We start from the raw sequence: 14,581 nt of genomic DNA on the forward strand, positions 1-14,581 counted from the left end.
CATATGTGATCTATGTGACTCACAGGTCACACTCGCAGTCGCGACATCTGCCGGACAGGATGCTACCACCGCCAACCGCCGACCCAGTACTCTAGGCGTTCTTCCTCTCTGAAGCTGATCCCACAAGCTCCCGAATGTTTCGTGACCGCACGAGTCTATATTACTCGTACCGGCAGTCCTATGCTCGCCACCCCGTCGCATTTCCATACTCTTCCTCGGCGGCGTCAGCCACCGCCGTCGGCGGTGTGGCCGGGACAACTAGCATCTACGGCTCTTCGCTTGCGCTTGCACAGAATCCGATGTCTTCGCGCACCGCGGATGAGGATCGAAATCCGTTGCTCAGCGATGGGGGATCAGCGGGCGGCAAGCAGAGCGGGATCATCGGCAGCGCGCATGGCGACGGCGCGATAGAGCTCGACGTGCTGCCGCCGTCATGGACGGATGTAGGCGACGAGGTTGATGAGATTTTGGCGATGGTCAAGACGAAGAGCGCACAACTGGAGAAGCTGCACCAGGAACATGTGTTGCCTGGGTTTGACGACCGGTCAGAGCAGGAGAAGATTATCGAGAACTTGACCGTCGACATCACACAGGTGTGCCCCCCGTACATGCGACTTGTGACCTCTTGCTGACTCCGTCCTGCAGCACTTCCACGTATGCCAGCGACTTATTGGAAAGCTTGACCTGATACTCGAGCAATCTCACCCGACATCGGCACAGATCCAAATGAGCCGGAACATGAAGATCTCGCTTGCAACGAAAGTCCAGGAAGCCAGCACAGCCTTCCGTAAGAAGCAGTCTGCATACCTGAAAAAGCTCCGGGGTAATAAGGCCGCTAGCCTCCCCCTCTTATCTTCCTCCTCCACGACGCCGGCGTTTCTCCTTGACGACGAAGGCACCAACGACGCGGCCAACAACCAGGACGACGTCTCGTACTCGCAGTCGCAGCTGCGACAGTCCGCACAGCTAGCACAGGCGTCTACGGACCACGTTATTCGGCAACGCGAGGCGGAGATCACACAGATTGCGCAAGGTATTCTAGAGCTTTCCGAGATCTTCAAAGAACTACAGACTATGGTCATCGACCAAGGCACTGTGCTCGACAGAATCGACTACAATATCGAAACCATGAAAGAACATGTCAAGGCAGCCGATACAGAGTTGCGCCAGGCATCACATTATCAACAACGAACACAAAAATGCAAAATCATTCTCTTTCTATGTCTCATCATCCTTCTCCTCGTTGTCGCCCTCATTGTGAAGTTCCAGCGCAGGTCAGGAGTGCTGCGAAGATCCATACAACCATACTCGGATTCTATAATCGGACGCGCCGCAAGCATAGCCTGAGAATTTTGTTTGAAATATAATGTACAATATACAAATGATCACATATACAAACTGTCAAGTTCTTGGTACAGGTGCCTGCAGATCCAGCACCTGACGCACCGTGTTCCATACCTCGTCTTCAGCGAAGTCGTCCTTCAGCACACGCTTGATTCTGGCGATCAAATCCCGGATCTGTGCTAAGGCAACAATCTGCCGCTCTTGCCGCGTAGCGCCGTAGTACTCCAGTCTCAGGATATTCCACCCGAGGGCCTGCACAAATGTGGTCTGATTCTCCTTCAATGATGCCTTGCCGTTGTGTGCAGTCGTACACAGCTCTAGCACGCTGAATATCTCGTCCGGCGTCTTCACGACGCGGCGGAGTAGCAGCTTTATCCCGCCACTAGTGTTGCGGCGCGACACAAAATACGGCCGTAGCGTGCCCGCATAGATTCTGAGGAAGTCTTTAGCTTTGATGGTGTTGTTGGGGGTAATAGCGATGCTGTCGTGGGAAGTGTTGGCAAGCTTGGCTAGCACCGACATCGCAATTTCCGGGTCGGTGGAAAGGCCGTACATGCGCGAGCCGATGAGAATGCGCATTGCAGACTGCATATCGTCGATCACGCGGAGTACGCGAAGGTACGCGTCCACGCAGGACTCGGGCAGACCGATGATCTGGTAGATGTTCTGAAACTCATCGACGACTCTGCGGAGCTCGACTACAAAACGCATGCGCGAGGCGTCCCGCGACAACTTCTCCCGGAGGACATACCTCTCAATCTCAGTGAAAAGGATGTACAGCACTGCGACACTGGTATTCTTTAGTGCGCCGAGCCGTCGCCAGTAGTCGGTTATGATATCCGTAGCTATCGGCGTCCACGTGCCGGTCTCTATGGCGTAGGAAATGAAAAGCTTTACACGCGCGAGCTCTTGTGTGGCGGAGAGGTGGAGGTGGGCATCGTGCCACATTTCCAGAGCCGTGGAGACCGAGTCACCTGTGAGGTTCATTTTAAAGAAGAGGCTTTCGAAATCCTGTTCAAGCTTAATACACAGGACAGTTAATCTCACATAAAAGACATACCTGCACTTCGAGGGTGCTTAGTTCTCTGTCATCCTCGATTGATGCAGGCTTGAACGGCTTCACAAGCTTCAAACGCTCGAAGCCGAAGTCGCCCGCATCCACTTTCTGCGCGTCCATGTACCGCAGCATGATGTTATGTTTCGGATGATCCAGACTCCGCGTGCTGTATCGTTCTTCGAAAGTATCGTTTTCCGAGGCAAAAAGCGCGGTGAGGGTGCCGATGCTGTCGGGAACGTAGCATGGGTGCTCGTTGACGAGGGCATCGGGGATATTACTGAGGTCTGCGAAGGGAACGATGTACTGGCGCAGCGCGGGATGGTACCATGGCGTTACTAATAGAGTCAATTACCGCGCAGGAATAGAGTCGGCTCTGCCAAAACACGTACATGTGGTGAATGTGGCCATCTCCGGCACCTTGTGGACCTTCTGATTCGTCATACTACTCCGAAAATCGCGATGGCGAACTGGCGATTGTGACGACACCCACGCAGTATGATCGTCTTCCAAGCCACTCGTGCCTTCCTCTCTCGTCGCATCATTGCCGTTACTGTTTCCCGACTTCGCGGTGCTCGAATTTGCCGCGACCCCGGAACAGTGGAGTAACCGTGTTCGCCGGGTTGCCACGACCGTGGCAGCAGCAGCGCGTAGTCGCACGCGTGCGCATATCCGGCTTGTTGCCATTATCGTTGTTATATTTATAACCTGTGATGGCGTTGTGGACGAAAAAGTCGAGGGACCTCCGTGAACACTCGTGACCACCACTTTCGAATTTCGTGATTCGAGTTTCTCAGCCCAAAACTTTTTGGTGACTTGACGCCGGGGTGCAACTAAGGTTTCGGCAGCGCTAAAGTTTATGTATCTAGAGCTTAAAGATAGTGTAAAACCAAATGTACTTTCATTTAACATGCCCAATTTAACGTTAACCTCAATTGGATTCTCTACTCCAGCGACGCGCAGCGGACGATCGTCGATGCCCGCTCATTGCGTCGTGATCTCCACATCTTCTTCAACACAGCTGTATACTTCCTGAAAGCAATGGCTACGGCGAAGCGATTGCTTGTGTGTGGTGGCACGGGGTTTCTTGGTATGTGGACGGTGGGCTGTGTGATCTGCTTGCGATGGAGACTGACGCTGCGGTGGACTGCCAGGCCGAAGGATATGTGAATTTGGCGTCGCGCATGGGTGGGAGGTCACCTGCTTAAGGTACGCCCTGAATTTTATCTGTTTTTATGTTACTCGGTGCTGTTTACACGATCTCAATAGCCGGTCCGGTATAAACGCCTTTCGGAACGCTCCAAGCGGCTTTCCTGCGTGGGCGAGCGAAGTGCGCTTTGTCCCGTTCGACCTCAGCACCGCGGCATCGCCGGAACTCGACAAATATGTATCCGAAGCCGACGCGGTTGCATATTCGCTTGGCATCCTGCTGGAGTCGACTACATACAAGACGGTGGCTGCGAGTGCTGCGCCATTGGATGGAGTGCAGAACGCGTGGAAGATGTTTAATCGGAATCCGCTGAAGCATAAGATCGAGGAGAGTGTCACATATGATCTGATGAACCGTGACTTGGGTGCGTATTTATTGTGTATGTGTGGATGCGTGGTGTACTGATAGTTATATCTAGCCATTAAGTTGGCGGACGCCACAGCGAGGTCGGCCGATGCGGCTGTCGTCGAGAAGCCATTCCTCTACGTTTCCGCCGCTGGAAACTTCCCTCTCGTCCCCTCCGGATACTTCAGATCCAAACGAGAAGCCGAAGAAGCAATATCAAAGATGCGCAGTTTGCGGCCTATATTCCTACGACCGGGTATGTCATTTGCTGGAGAAGAGAAGGACTTGATCTGTTGACAAGCGCATAGGCTTCATGTTTGACCCATCCCGACCGATGTCGATGACCGTAGCAATTGGATTAAAGGCACTGGGTTCTGTCAACGATATGCTTGGTGGCAACGTACCTCTGATATCCAGCGATTCTGTGAAACCGCTCTCTACCTCCGTTGTTGCTGCCGCCGCGATCCAAGCCATCGAGGATGTCAAAGTTACCGGCATCGTGGACAGATCCAATATCGTCGATCTCGCAGTTGCTGCCGCACAAGGTCGTGGGCGAAATCTATCTGTGTAGTGTTTCTGTACATAGTTCTCCCCAGGGGGACCTTGCATATGTTAAAGCCCTCTTCTCGACCCGTTCGATATCTTCATGAGTAGCAAAAACAGATATCGCACCGTTCTCAAACGCAAAGTTAAAATGGTCAAGGCAGTAGCTATGTTTAAGATTGTCAAAAACACTAAAGCTAACTTAACAAAGCACAATAAGTTATGCGAAACCAAAACCATTCCTAAAACACCAAAGCTTTGCCTAAACTATCGTCGGCGAAAAATCGAAGTACATATCTTTTTTCCGCTGCCCGCCGTTATAAACTATTTCTGATTTAGATTATGATGTACGTTCTCAAGCGTACGCTCGAGAACTGATCCGTAGTATCATCTACGGAAGTAGACTCAGATCCTGTCTTTTGAACTGCTTCAGCCAGGAACGCCAAGATTGACTATAATTTGCATCGTATTCGTGAACTCCGTTATGCTATTATACAGCCACTACTTTGTGGAGGGTCGCTGACGCCTGGGCGAAGGGGTTAGCACCGTCTAAAACAAATGAACGAGCCCAATGTAACCTACCCTTGGGCTTTGCGCTGAGTGCACATCGGGCAGCCTCAGTGAAGCACTCGTTAACACCCCTGTTCTTCTTCGCTGAGCATTCTAAATATCGCAGCGCACCAATCTTCTGCGCGACCGCTAGGCCCTCTTCGTAGCTGATGTATGATTTCCGTCGGCTCACGTCTTCGTCGTTTGAGCTGCTCCGCAAATCACACTTCAACGCGACCAAGACAAGCTTGACGCCCTCGCAGTGATCCGCGATCTCGCCAACCCATTTTGTCTGCACGTTCTCCAACGAGTCGCGGGAATCAATCTGCACAAGTGTGAGGACGAGTAGAGTGTGGCATTCGCACAGATTACAGAGACATACACTAAAACACAACATGATCGTGTGCGTGTCGCTATACGATAGCGACCGCAGTCGGTCGAATTCCTCCTGTCCTGCAGAACATGTTCAGAGTTGTCCAGGTCGTAAAGCAGGTCGTCATATCATACCGGCAGTGTCCCACAGGGACAATTGCACCGCCGTTCCATCGACAAAGATATCGTGGACATAGTTTTCAAAAACAGTCGGTTCGTAGACTTGAGGGAAGTAACCTCGCGTGAATACATTCAGCAATGAAGTCTTTCCGCAGGCTCCGTCGCCCAGAATCACAATCTTTCGCTGTACTAAGTTCGCACACATTGTTAGTCGTTCGCACAGCCAACAGATCAGCAATACAAAGTACAACGCACTCGACTTTTTGGAGCTTCCACACAATGGCATTTTGGCAATGATGAATGCGAACGTGTGAGGCAGGCAAAAACAGCTATAATGAGGAGGTCCAAAGTTGAACTTGTGCTATCGTTGGCCACTCACGGCTGCCAGAGATGCTGGATAGGTGTGTAGTCGATGATCCGCTGCAATAAAACCTGGCTGTGGAGCACAGCAGACCCAAGCAAGTGTGCGAGGTAGCGGGGGCGGAGATGGACGAGCGACGGGGGGTGCAGCAGGGCCTCAACGATGGCGATGGAGACACAGGCCTTCGTCTAGACTTTGCAAGTCGTGAGTGGATCACGCGGAGTCACGGCGCCTGAGAAATTTGTTCATGAGTCTATTACGACTCCTCCGTCTTCGCCTCATTTACAGACGATCTCACTCGCTCCCGTTCAATTTACCCCTTTGATCCTTGATTTGCCACTGTAGCGAAATGTCTGAGGAAGCAAAGTCCGCAGAAACCCTCGCGACTCCGCCTACCACCCCTGCGACGGAGCCTGCAGTCGCTGAAGCGCCAGCTGCAGCCGTGGTTCTCGAGTAAGGAACACCAGTTGATGTGTGAATTTAGAGTGATTCGGTTGACACGGTTTGTTTAGTGAGAATGGCCAGCCGCTGTCGAAGAAGGCATTGAAGAAGCTGGAGGCTCAGAAGGAGAAGGATCGTAAGAAGGCCGAGAAAGCCGCTAAGCTCGCTGCCGAGCAGGCGGAAAAGGAGGCCAACGAAGTTGTGAGATTGCTGACAAGAGATTTCAATTCGGACATGAATACTGATGGTTTTCTGCTAGGATTACTCCGTCGGTCTGTACGGTAAACAATTGCTGGTCCAGAGTGCGTTCAAGTCCGGAATTACGCGGATCAAGATTGCGGATGTGGACAAGTCGTGGGAGGGCAAGGAGGTCGTGTTCCGTGCGCGCGTCCATACTTCCAGAATGCAGGGTGTGTAGGTTCATTTTGTAGACCAAGTGCATTGACTGATATGGCTGCAGGCAACAAAATGGCGTTCTTCGCGTTTCGACAGAGAGATGCGCTCATCCAGGGCATTCTCGTGTCTGACAAGGAGAAGATCTCCAAGCAGTTCATCAAGTGGGCTGGGTCAATCTCTCTGGAGAGCATTGTGCTGGTCCATGGTGTCGTCAAGGCGGCTCCGGAGCTGATCCGCTCTGCCACCGTGCAGGACGCGGAGATCCTGGTCACCAAGGTATACACGATCGCGGAGACGCCGAATCAGCTACCGATTCTGATCGAGGATGCGTCAAGAAGCGAAGCTGAGGCGGAGGAGCTCGGACTACCGGTCGTGAACTTGGATACGAGACTGAACTCGCGCGTGATCGACCTGCGCACTGTCACGAACCAGGCGATTTTTAAAATTTCGTCGGGCGTGTGCTCGCTGTTCCGCGACTACCTGCTCAAGAACGGTTTCACCGAGGTTCACACACCCAAGCTGCTCGGCGCCGCGTCTGAGGGTGGTGCAAACGTGTTCAAAGTTCAGTACTTCAACAGCGATGCTTTCCTTGCGCAGTCGCCGCAGTTGTACAAGCAAATGCTGATTGCTGCCGATTTTGAGCGCGTGTTTGAGGTCACACCGGTCTTCCGTGCCGAAGATAGCAACACTCACCGGCACATGACCGAGTTCACTGGTCTCGATCTTGAGCTGGCGATCGAGGAGCACTACGATGAGGCGATCGAGGTCCTGGAAGGTCTCTTTTTTTACATCTTCTCGGAACTGAACAAGAACTATAGAAAAGAGATCGATCTCGTGCGCCGACAGTACCCGGTTGAGGACTTCAAATTCCCAGCCGATGGCAAGATGCTGCGGTTGCCGTTTAGCGAGGGTATTGCCATGTTGCGTGAGGCGGGCCGCGACCTGCCTGAGCTGGAGGATTTGAGCACCGAGAACGAGAAGTTTCTGGGATCGCTCGTGAGAGAAAAGTTCGACACTGACTTCTACATTCTTGACAAATTTCCGACGGCGGCGCGACCGTTCTACACGATGCCCGACCCAGTTGACGCGCGGTACTCGAACTCCTATGGTAAGTATTTAGGGTGCATTAGATGATGTGATCTAACCGTATGCAGATTTCTTCATGCGCGGCGAGGAGATTCTCTCCGGTGCTCAGCGTGTGCACGACCCGGAGCTGCTAACGAAGCGGATGAAGGAGTTCGGCGTGGACCCGGAGGGCAACGGTGTGAAGGACTACGTGGACGCGTTCCGCTATGGTGCCCCACCCCATGCCGGTGGTGGCATTGGTCTCGAGCGCGTGGTGATGTTCTTTCTGGGCCTGAAGAACATCCGCCGCGCGAGCCTGTTCCCGCGCGACCCGCGCCGTTTACGCCCATGATTGCGCGATTCGCAGGGAGTAGACACTACCGTATATAGTATATGACTTGCATGTACAAGAAAAGTGCTATGATACAAAGACAACAGCCACAGCAGGGGCACAGCCACGTGCAAGGGTCGAGGCACAGCCGCAGCACGCGTGCGTACGCCGCACAGCCCAGCCACGCGCGCGTCCTCCTTAAAACGCGAACCGCCCCCGTCGCCGTAGTTGTCACCACCAAATATAGTACCATGGGCCTCTTCGACAAAAAGAACCACAAGAAGGACAAGGACACGAAGACTGCAGCAGCGTCTGCGCCGGTTCACGAGCAGCGGCCAATCCAGCAAGCACCGCCAGCGCAGCTGCCGTCCCAGCATCAGCTGCAGTTCCATCAGCAGCCACCGCAGCAACAGCGTCCACGCCAGCAGCGTCCGCAGCAGTTCCAGCAGCCACCGCCAAATCGACTTTCTGTGCCGAGTGGCCGTCCACAATCGCAGCAAGTCCTCCTCCCGCAGCAACAGCAGCGACATGTCCTGCCAACGCCGCCTTCTGACGCGCGACGTCGGCCCTGGCTCCGCATGCCCTTCGCCGACAGCGTGTCCCCATTCCCCCGACTCTTCCTCTCCTCGCAACGCGTTTGTTATGATAATAAGATCCTACTGTTTGGCGGTTCAGCCAGCGACAAGGTCCTCATGAACGACGTTTGGGAGATTTCGGCAGGTAGGCACGCGTTTCGTGTTACAGATGCAGCTGTACGGACGCTCTAACAGTCATGGCAGACAACAAAGCAGTACGCAAGGTTACTTGTTCTGGCATCAGCGTCTCGCCGCGATACCGCCAAGCTTCCGATGCGTCGAAGCTTCATTTTGTGGTTTTTGGAGGTGACACGGTGTTCGGCGGCACGCCGCCCACGGACAACAACCTCTATATTTTGGATACCTGTATGTTGTATGTGATCTCGTGTTGTAGATACATGCAGCTCACGCAGAAATTTTTTAGCCGCTTATGTATGGTCTATCGCACCTGAAGACGGTCCGCGGCCGACTCCCCGACACGGACATACTCTCATCATTGTCGGCTCCCTCGTCTACATCTTTGGCGGCAGTATTGGTAATCAGTACTTTGATGATATGTACTGCTATGATCTCAGAAATGGTACGTCGCGTAATTGTATTTTTTGTGGTACAAACCACTAATCTTCCATAGTCGCCAAACCGGGATCTTCGATGTGGGAGAAGGTTGAATACCAGTCGGTCGCACCACCCGCGCGGGCCAACCATTCGATGGTATATTACAACGACAGACTTTTCATGTTTGGTGGTCTGAATCAGGACACCCTTTTTAATGACACCTGGTGCTTCGACCTTCGTTCCAGAATGTGGTTCCTCATTCCTCAGTATGGTCTGACCCCCAAGCCGGTCGAGTCGCACACCGCTAGCGTTATCAGCGACATGATGTACGTTTTTGGTGGGTCATTTGTAGACAAGACGATTTCGAACGTCTTGTACGCACTCCGTCTTACCGACGGCCGCTGGTTCTCGTTCCAGACCAACATGGAGGAGGGTCCGACACGGCGTGCGGGCCATGCTACATGTGTCTCTGGCAGGCGTATGTACGTGCTTGGCGGCATGCCATACTCCGTCGACAATGAAGAAATGGATGAGCTCGCTTTCCTGTACGTCCTTAATGCTGATGTCATCACGTACCCAACGGAGACCGCATCGCCGAGAGATCATCAGCAACGAAGTGGCCGACACACACTGCCGCAGCGACCAAAAGAGAACACGCAAGTGCACGAGTCGCGCACACGGTCGAACGAGAGGCCTCGCGAGCGGTCCAGTGAACACCAAATCGTGACGACGCCAAATCCCACGCGCGTGCCAGTGTCCGTGGAGGTTGACGTTCCTGCTGCTGCTCCCTCGCCGGTCGGTGAGAGCAGCGCCGGGCAATTGTCGCAGTCTGGGCAGTTATCGCCGTATCACGTTCCGGACACTATCATGTCCACGCCGTCGCTCGATAGTAACGTTACAGTGTCCGATGTCACTGAAGAACACGACCCAGACGATGCTATCAAGAAATTAGAGGCAGAGAAGCGCTGGTATGCGCTGGAGCTTGATAAGGCTCGTCGATCAGGATTTAACTTGGACGCATTAGTGCTAGATTCGCTTGACTCGCAGTTACCTAGCGATGTCAGGAGCAATGATGTGTTTGACTTGCTGCTGGCTATCAGGAGCGAATTCGCAAAGTCGATGCAGCAGGTCCGGGCAGACTTGGCCCTGCGGGACGAGTCTGATGATCGCTTGATAATATCGACAGAAACCCAGAACTCGCCATACCAGAACGCTGAATCTCGATCATTGAAGAGCACGCCCGATTTGACTTCTACAGAAACCATGAACAATGGCGACGCAGTGCAACTCGAAGTCGACGCGATGCGCACAGTTCTAGAGGACAGTCGCATCCAGTTGGAGCAGCACCAGGATCAGGTCAAAAAGCTGAGCCAGGAGCTTGAGAGCAAGGACAATGACATTGCGGTTCTACTTGCGAGGAACGAGGAGATGGTCGCTACGGCGGATGGGAAGGATGAAGAGATCTCGCACTGGCAGAACCAGGTTGCCGAGCTTCAGACGGCATTGGCTTCTAAGGACCACGAGATTTTTGTGCTGCACATTCAGCAGGAAACGAAAGTCGATGAGCTTACGACTCAAGTTGATGCACTAATGGCATCGAATGAAAACGCTGATGTGAAGATGGAGTCTGCAATCGCCGTCGCCGCCGCCGAGCGACTCGAGGTGGAGAGAGCGCTGAAGTCGCAGATCGAGATTCTCGAGACCGAAGTCGCGGACAAAGAACAGCTTGCGGAGTTCTTGCAGGGTCAGCTTCGGGATCTGGAGGAGAAAGAAAAGACGAGCGTGCAGGTTTCGCTGGATCTCGAACAGGCGCAGCAGCAGAACGCCGAACTTCTTGCCGAGATTGCGACTCTGAAAGACGGAGCTGCGGACAAAGATGACCTAAACGAAATTCGGAAAGCCATCGGCGACATCCAAAGTTACGCGGAGGGTGTCGAGAAGAAGTTTGACAGCATCAAAAAATCAAAGGACGAACTAGATCTCAAGTACAAGAAAGCGCTTGCCGAGCTGTCCGACCTGCGGCCGCGAGTCGTGGAAGCAGAAAGCAAGGTCGAGCAGTTGACGGCGGAGAACGAGGAGTTGATGGAGCAGATTGCGAATTGGCAGCGCGAAGCGCGCTTGAAGATGAACAAGTTCTTGGGGACTGCATGAAAGGGCAATTTGCATCGCATATGAGATTTGTTGTAACGATCTGACGTCTTAATAAACGGAGGCCTGGTTTATGCGAAATAATACACTATCCAGTCTATATACAATCCATCCGTCTATATCCACCCGTCTAACCACCGATATTATCGAAATCACTCTCCCACTCTTCATCATCGTCCGCCCCGCCATTCGCCGCCGCAGCTCCCTTCTCCGCCGCCTCAATCGTAGCCACAATCCACCCGACAGCAAAGTTCAGCGCCTCCTTGGAACTCGGCACAAAATGCCCGCCAGGGTGTCTATACATTGTGCGCGCCGCGGAGTCACACGCGTTCCATAGCGCGATGCTTCGTTCCTCGGAGACGACAGTGTCGACCGAGCCGAGTACATGCAGTGTCGGGGTAGTGGAGATGGGCGGTGTGTACATATCTGCGTGCTGCGGGAGGGGCGAGCGGAAACCAGAGTACAGTACTGCGAATTTGAGAGGACCGTGTTCGGGAACCAGAGTCGTGATTTGCGTGCACAGCATCGCGGCGAGCGCTGCACCTTGCGAGAAGCCTATAACACCAACAAACGGGCCCTGTAGTTGCACATGTCAGTATTTATGTTTACCGCTCTCTCTCCTTCTCTCGGACAATTCACCTCGGTCCGGATATACTCTGTGAGAAACTCCCACGTCTTGTCAATCCCCTCATACTCCAGCCTGTCATCGTCCTTGGTCCACCATGCGTAACTATCATCGTCGATGCCCTGTCCTTGCAGCGTTGCGCGCTCTTCGGGATCCGCGCTGTCTGGCACCGAAAGCTTTATCGGCGCAGTCGGGTACAATGCCGTGTGGCCTCCGTTTTTGGAGAGTACTTTGCGGAGCGCGGAGGTTTTTTTATAGAAGAGGGTGCCGGACTACGTACGGTGCGGTCAGAATTGCCTATAGTAACGGTGTTTTTGTAACAGAAGAGAGTAATTTACCTGTGTGAAGCCGTGGAGAAAGAGAATCTTGCCCATGACGTCGACTGCCACGCGCGACGGGCTGTGCTCTCCAGGCAGTCTGTTGGAGTGGCTCCTACGTCGAGGTGAAGAACCTGCGATAGTGCGGCGAGTTTAGCGATCTTCAAGTGTTTCCACCCCCCCCCCCCCCCCCCCTCAGTGTCTGAATGTCACTACCGACGACTAAAAACACAGGGTTCCAAACACACCATTCAATTCCCTACTATCTAGAATGTATTATTCATCTAATTATCTCGAGTAGTAAAGTTTTCGACGGCCAGCGAAATTAAACCCCATCGCGCAGCGACGGAACCATACAGCTCAGCACGGCCATGAACACAAAACACAAGTACACAACAAAATCTACTCTCAAAAAAAAAAAAACCTCACGCCGCCTACAAAGGCAGCTCGAAGGAGACGTTAACGTCGATCTCGCGCGCGAGGGTGACAACCTTGGACAGCTGGCACACCTTCTGCGCAGCCTCGTCGAGCTCGGTGAACGAGAAGATCTTGAGGCCCGAGTCGGAAATGAGCTTGTGCGCTTCCTGCACGTTGGTGCCCTGCAGTCGAGCAACGATAGGAACGGTGATGTTCATCTCCTGCGCGGTAGCGATGAGGCCGCGTGCAATGTTGTCACAGCGCACAATGCCGCCGAAGATATTAACAAATACGGCGGTGACCTTGGTCTCGCGCAACAAGATGTTGAACGCCTCGCGAATAGCTTCTGCGGTGGCGCCGCCACCGCAGTCGAGGAAGTTCGCGGGCTCCCCTCCGTAGAGCTTGATGATGTCCATGGTCGCCATCGCGAGACCAGCTCCGTTCACGAGACATCCGATATTTCCATCAAGCTTGATGAAGTTAAGACCAAACTTCGCTGCCTCGAGCTCGTCGGCGTCCTCCTGCGTGAGATCGCGCCACGACCAGATCTCCGGCTGGCGGAATGAGGCGTTGTCGTCGAAGCCGAGCTTGGCATCCATCGCGAGCACGCGGTGGTCAACGGTCTCTGAGATCGGGTTGATCTCGACCTGCGTGGCGTCCTTATCGTTGAAGATCTTGTAGAGCTTCTTGACGGCGTCGGCCGCCTCAGGCTGCGCCTTGATGGAGAAGCCCAGGTTGGCAGCGACCTTGTTTGCGACCTCGTCAGTCACGCCGGCGTGAATATCAACAGGCACAGAAACAATTGCTTCCGGGTTCTCCTTCGCCACGGTCTCGATGTCCATGCCGCCTTGACTAGACGCAACGATGACCGGACCGCGCGTGGTGCGGTCGAGCAGAATCGCAAGGTACGCCTCGCGACGAACAAACTCTCGCTCGACGACGTAAACGCCCGTGCACAGCTTACCAGCAGCGCCAGTCTGCTTGGTGATGAGCTTGTGCCCGAGCATCTGCTCGGCGTAGATCTTGGCCTCCAGAGGCGACGAAATCAGCTTGACGCCGCCCTTGAGACCGTTGTCGAAGGTGCCCTTTCCACGGCCACCGGCGAGAACCTGCGCCTTGATGACCATGTCTTCGATGCCGAGCTTCTTTGCGATCGCTTCAGCCTCTTCGGGAGTTGTAGCATTCTCACCGTCGGGAACGGGGACGCCGAACTGTGACCATGTCAATAATAGTTCTTCAGTAAAAACACAGCCCAACATACATCTCTCAGAATCTGTGCGGATCGGTACTCATGCAGAGAGAGGTAACGCTTCTGAGTTGCGCCGTAGGTCTAAGAACCGATGTTAGCATCTAACCAGCTTTCCCCCCACCTGTCTCACGGCTTGCAGCCGTGAGACTTCCGCCACGCGGCAGTTCCACCACGACCCTGCGCGCTCAACGCCAGCAACTTCGCACTTGACCATAGCCATGGCTCATCAGAACAGCGAAGGTTTGGCAGACAGTGCGCGGAATCGCTGGAGGAGTGCGCGCTGCGGGCAGTGTGGGGTATGAGCAGGCACAACACAAGCAGCCCAGCATCACGCGGCGCGGATCATACCTTCGAAAGTGCGCCAGCGCGGAGACGAGCAACAACAGCACGACTGCGGCACAGCTGTGCAGCAGAGAACACCATCGCGAGATAGCTGAGGAGAGGAATAGCGGAGAGGAAGGGACGGGTGGTGGAAAGCGAAAGAGGGGGAGGGCTGCGGACTTCGCTGGGCCATGAGCCGTTCGTTACCCGGTCCCGTCGGATGGCTACATGCCAGTTACCCGG

General features: G+C 53.9%; 8 protein-coding genes across 8 annotated transcripts; 4 read left to right on the forward strand and 4 right to left on the reverse strand.

The window, feature by feature from the left end:
• Positions 1-134: 134 nt before the first annotated feature.
• V1518DRAFT_438622 (t-SNARE) lies at positions 135-1,347 on the forward strand (the record flags this gene model as incomplete). The annotated part of the gene is made up of 3 exons (XM_066906367.1): positions 135-593; positions 646-1,242; positions 1,264-1,347. The coding sequence occupies 3 exons, from the start codon at positions 135-137 to the stop codon at positions 1,345-1,347; spliced, it is 1,140 nt and encodes a 379-aa protein (XP_066758533.1).
• V1518DRAFT_419775 (uncharacterized protein) lies at positions 1,166-3,157 on the reverse strand. Its single transcript, XM_066904845.1, has 3 exons — positions 2,791-3,157; positions 2,405-2,736; positions 1,166-2,355 (listed from the first exon to the last, which is right to left on the reverse strand). Exons 1-3 carry the CDS (start codon positions 3,083-3,085, stop codon positions 1,402-1,404), a joined length of 1,581 nt encoding a protein of 526 aa, XP_066758534.1. The 5' UTR covers positions 3,086-3,157; the 3' UTR covers positions 1,166-1,401.
• A 182-nt stretch (positions 3,158-3,339) lies between these two features.
• On the forward strand, positions 3,340-4,706 carry V1518DRAFT_419778 (uncharacterized protein). The gene is made up of 5 exons (XM_066904846.1): positions 3,340-3,488; positions 3,553-3,607; positions 3,668-3,972; positions 4,027-4,209; positions 4,262-4,706. The coding sequence occupies exons 1-5, from the start codon at positions 3,440-3,442 to the stop codon at positions 4,522-4,524; spliced, it is 855 nt and encodes a 284-aa protein (XP_066758535.1). The 5' UTR covers positions 3,340-3,439; the 3' UTR covers positions 4,525-4,706.
• A 272-nt stretch (positions 4,707-4,978) lies between these two features.
• Positions 4,979-5,823, reverse strand: V1518DRAFT_438624 (small GTPase superfamily; the record flags this gene model as incomplete). Its single annotated transcript, XM_066906368.1, has 5 exons — positions 4,979-5,022; positions 5,061-5,370; positions 5,428-5,498; positions 5,553-5,726; positions 5,793-5,823. The coding sequence occupies 5 exons, from the start codon at positions 5,821-5,823 to the stop codon at positions 4,979-4,981; spliced, it is 630 nt and encodes a 209-aa protein (XP_066758536.1).
• Positions 5,824-6,086: 263 nt separating this feature from the next.
• V1518DRAFT_419786 (aspartyl-tRNA synthetase) lies at positions 6,087-8,216 on the forward strand. Its single transcript, XM_066904847.1, has 5 exons — positions 6,087-6,351; positions 6,411-6,540; positions 6,599-6,749; positions 6,800-7,843; positions 7,890-8,216. The coding sequence occupies exons 1-5, from the start codon at positions 6,248-6,250 to the stop codon at positions 8,150-8,152; spliced, it is 1,692 nt and encodes a 563-aa protein (XP_066758537.1). The 5' UTR covers positions 6,087-6,247; the 3' UTR covers positions 8,153-8,216.
• Positions 8,217-8,351: 135 nt separating this feature from the next.
• Positions 8,352-11,537, forward strand: V1518DRAFT_419791 (uncharacterized protein). Its single transcript, XM_066904848.1, has 4 exons — positions 8,352-8,851; positions 8,911-9,072; positions 9,131-9,286; positions 9,338-11,537. The coding sequence occupies exons 1-4, from the start codon at positions 8,383-8,385 to the stop codon at positions 11,410-11,412; spliced, it is 2,862 nt and encodes a 953-aa protein (XP_066758538.1). The 5' UTR covers positions 8,352-8,382; the 3' UTR covers positions 11,413-11,537.
• V1518DRAFT_419794 (serine hydrolase FSH) lies at positions 11,421-12,477 on the reverse strand. Its single transcript, XM_066904849.1, has 3 exons — positions 12,373-12,477; positions 12,049-12,306; positions 11,421-11,986 (listed from the first exon to the last, which is right to left on the reverse strand). The coding sequence occupies exons 1-3, from the start codon at positions 12,406-12,408 to the stop codon at positions 11,540-11,542; spliced, it is 741 nt and encodes a 246-aa protein (XP_066758539.1). The 5' UTR covers positions 12,409-12,477; the 3' UTR covers positions 11,421-11,539.
• A 103-nt stretch (positions 12,478-12,580) lies between these two features.
• Positions 12,581-14,517, reverse strand: V1518DRAFT_419796 (ATP-grasp domain-containing protein). The gene is made up of 3 exons (XM_066904850.1): positions 14,366-14,517; positions 14,030-14,098; positions 12,581-13,979 (listed from the first exon to the last, which is right to left on the reverse strand). Exons 1-3 carry the CDS (start codon positions 14,438-14,440, stop codon positions 12,786-12,788), a joined length of 1,338 nt encoding a protein of 445 aa, XP_066758540.1. The 5' UTR covers positions 14,441-14,517; the 3' UTR covers positions 12,581-12,785.
• Between the last annotated feature and the right edge of the window lie 64 nt (positions 14,518-14,581).

Source organism: Limtongia smithiae (assembly GCF_038497785.1).
Source record: "Limtongia smithiae strain NRRL Y-17922 unplaced genomic scaffold V1518scaffold_9, whole genome shotgun sequence".
Lineage (NCBI taxonomy): Eukaryota > Fungi > Ascomycota > Lipomycetes > Lipomycetales > Lipomycetaceae > Limtongia > Limtongia smithiae.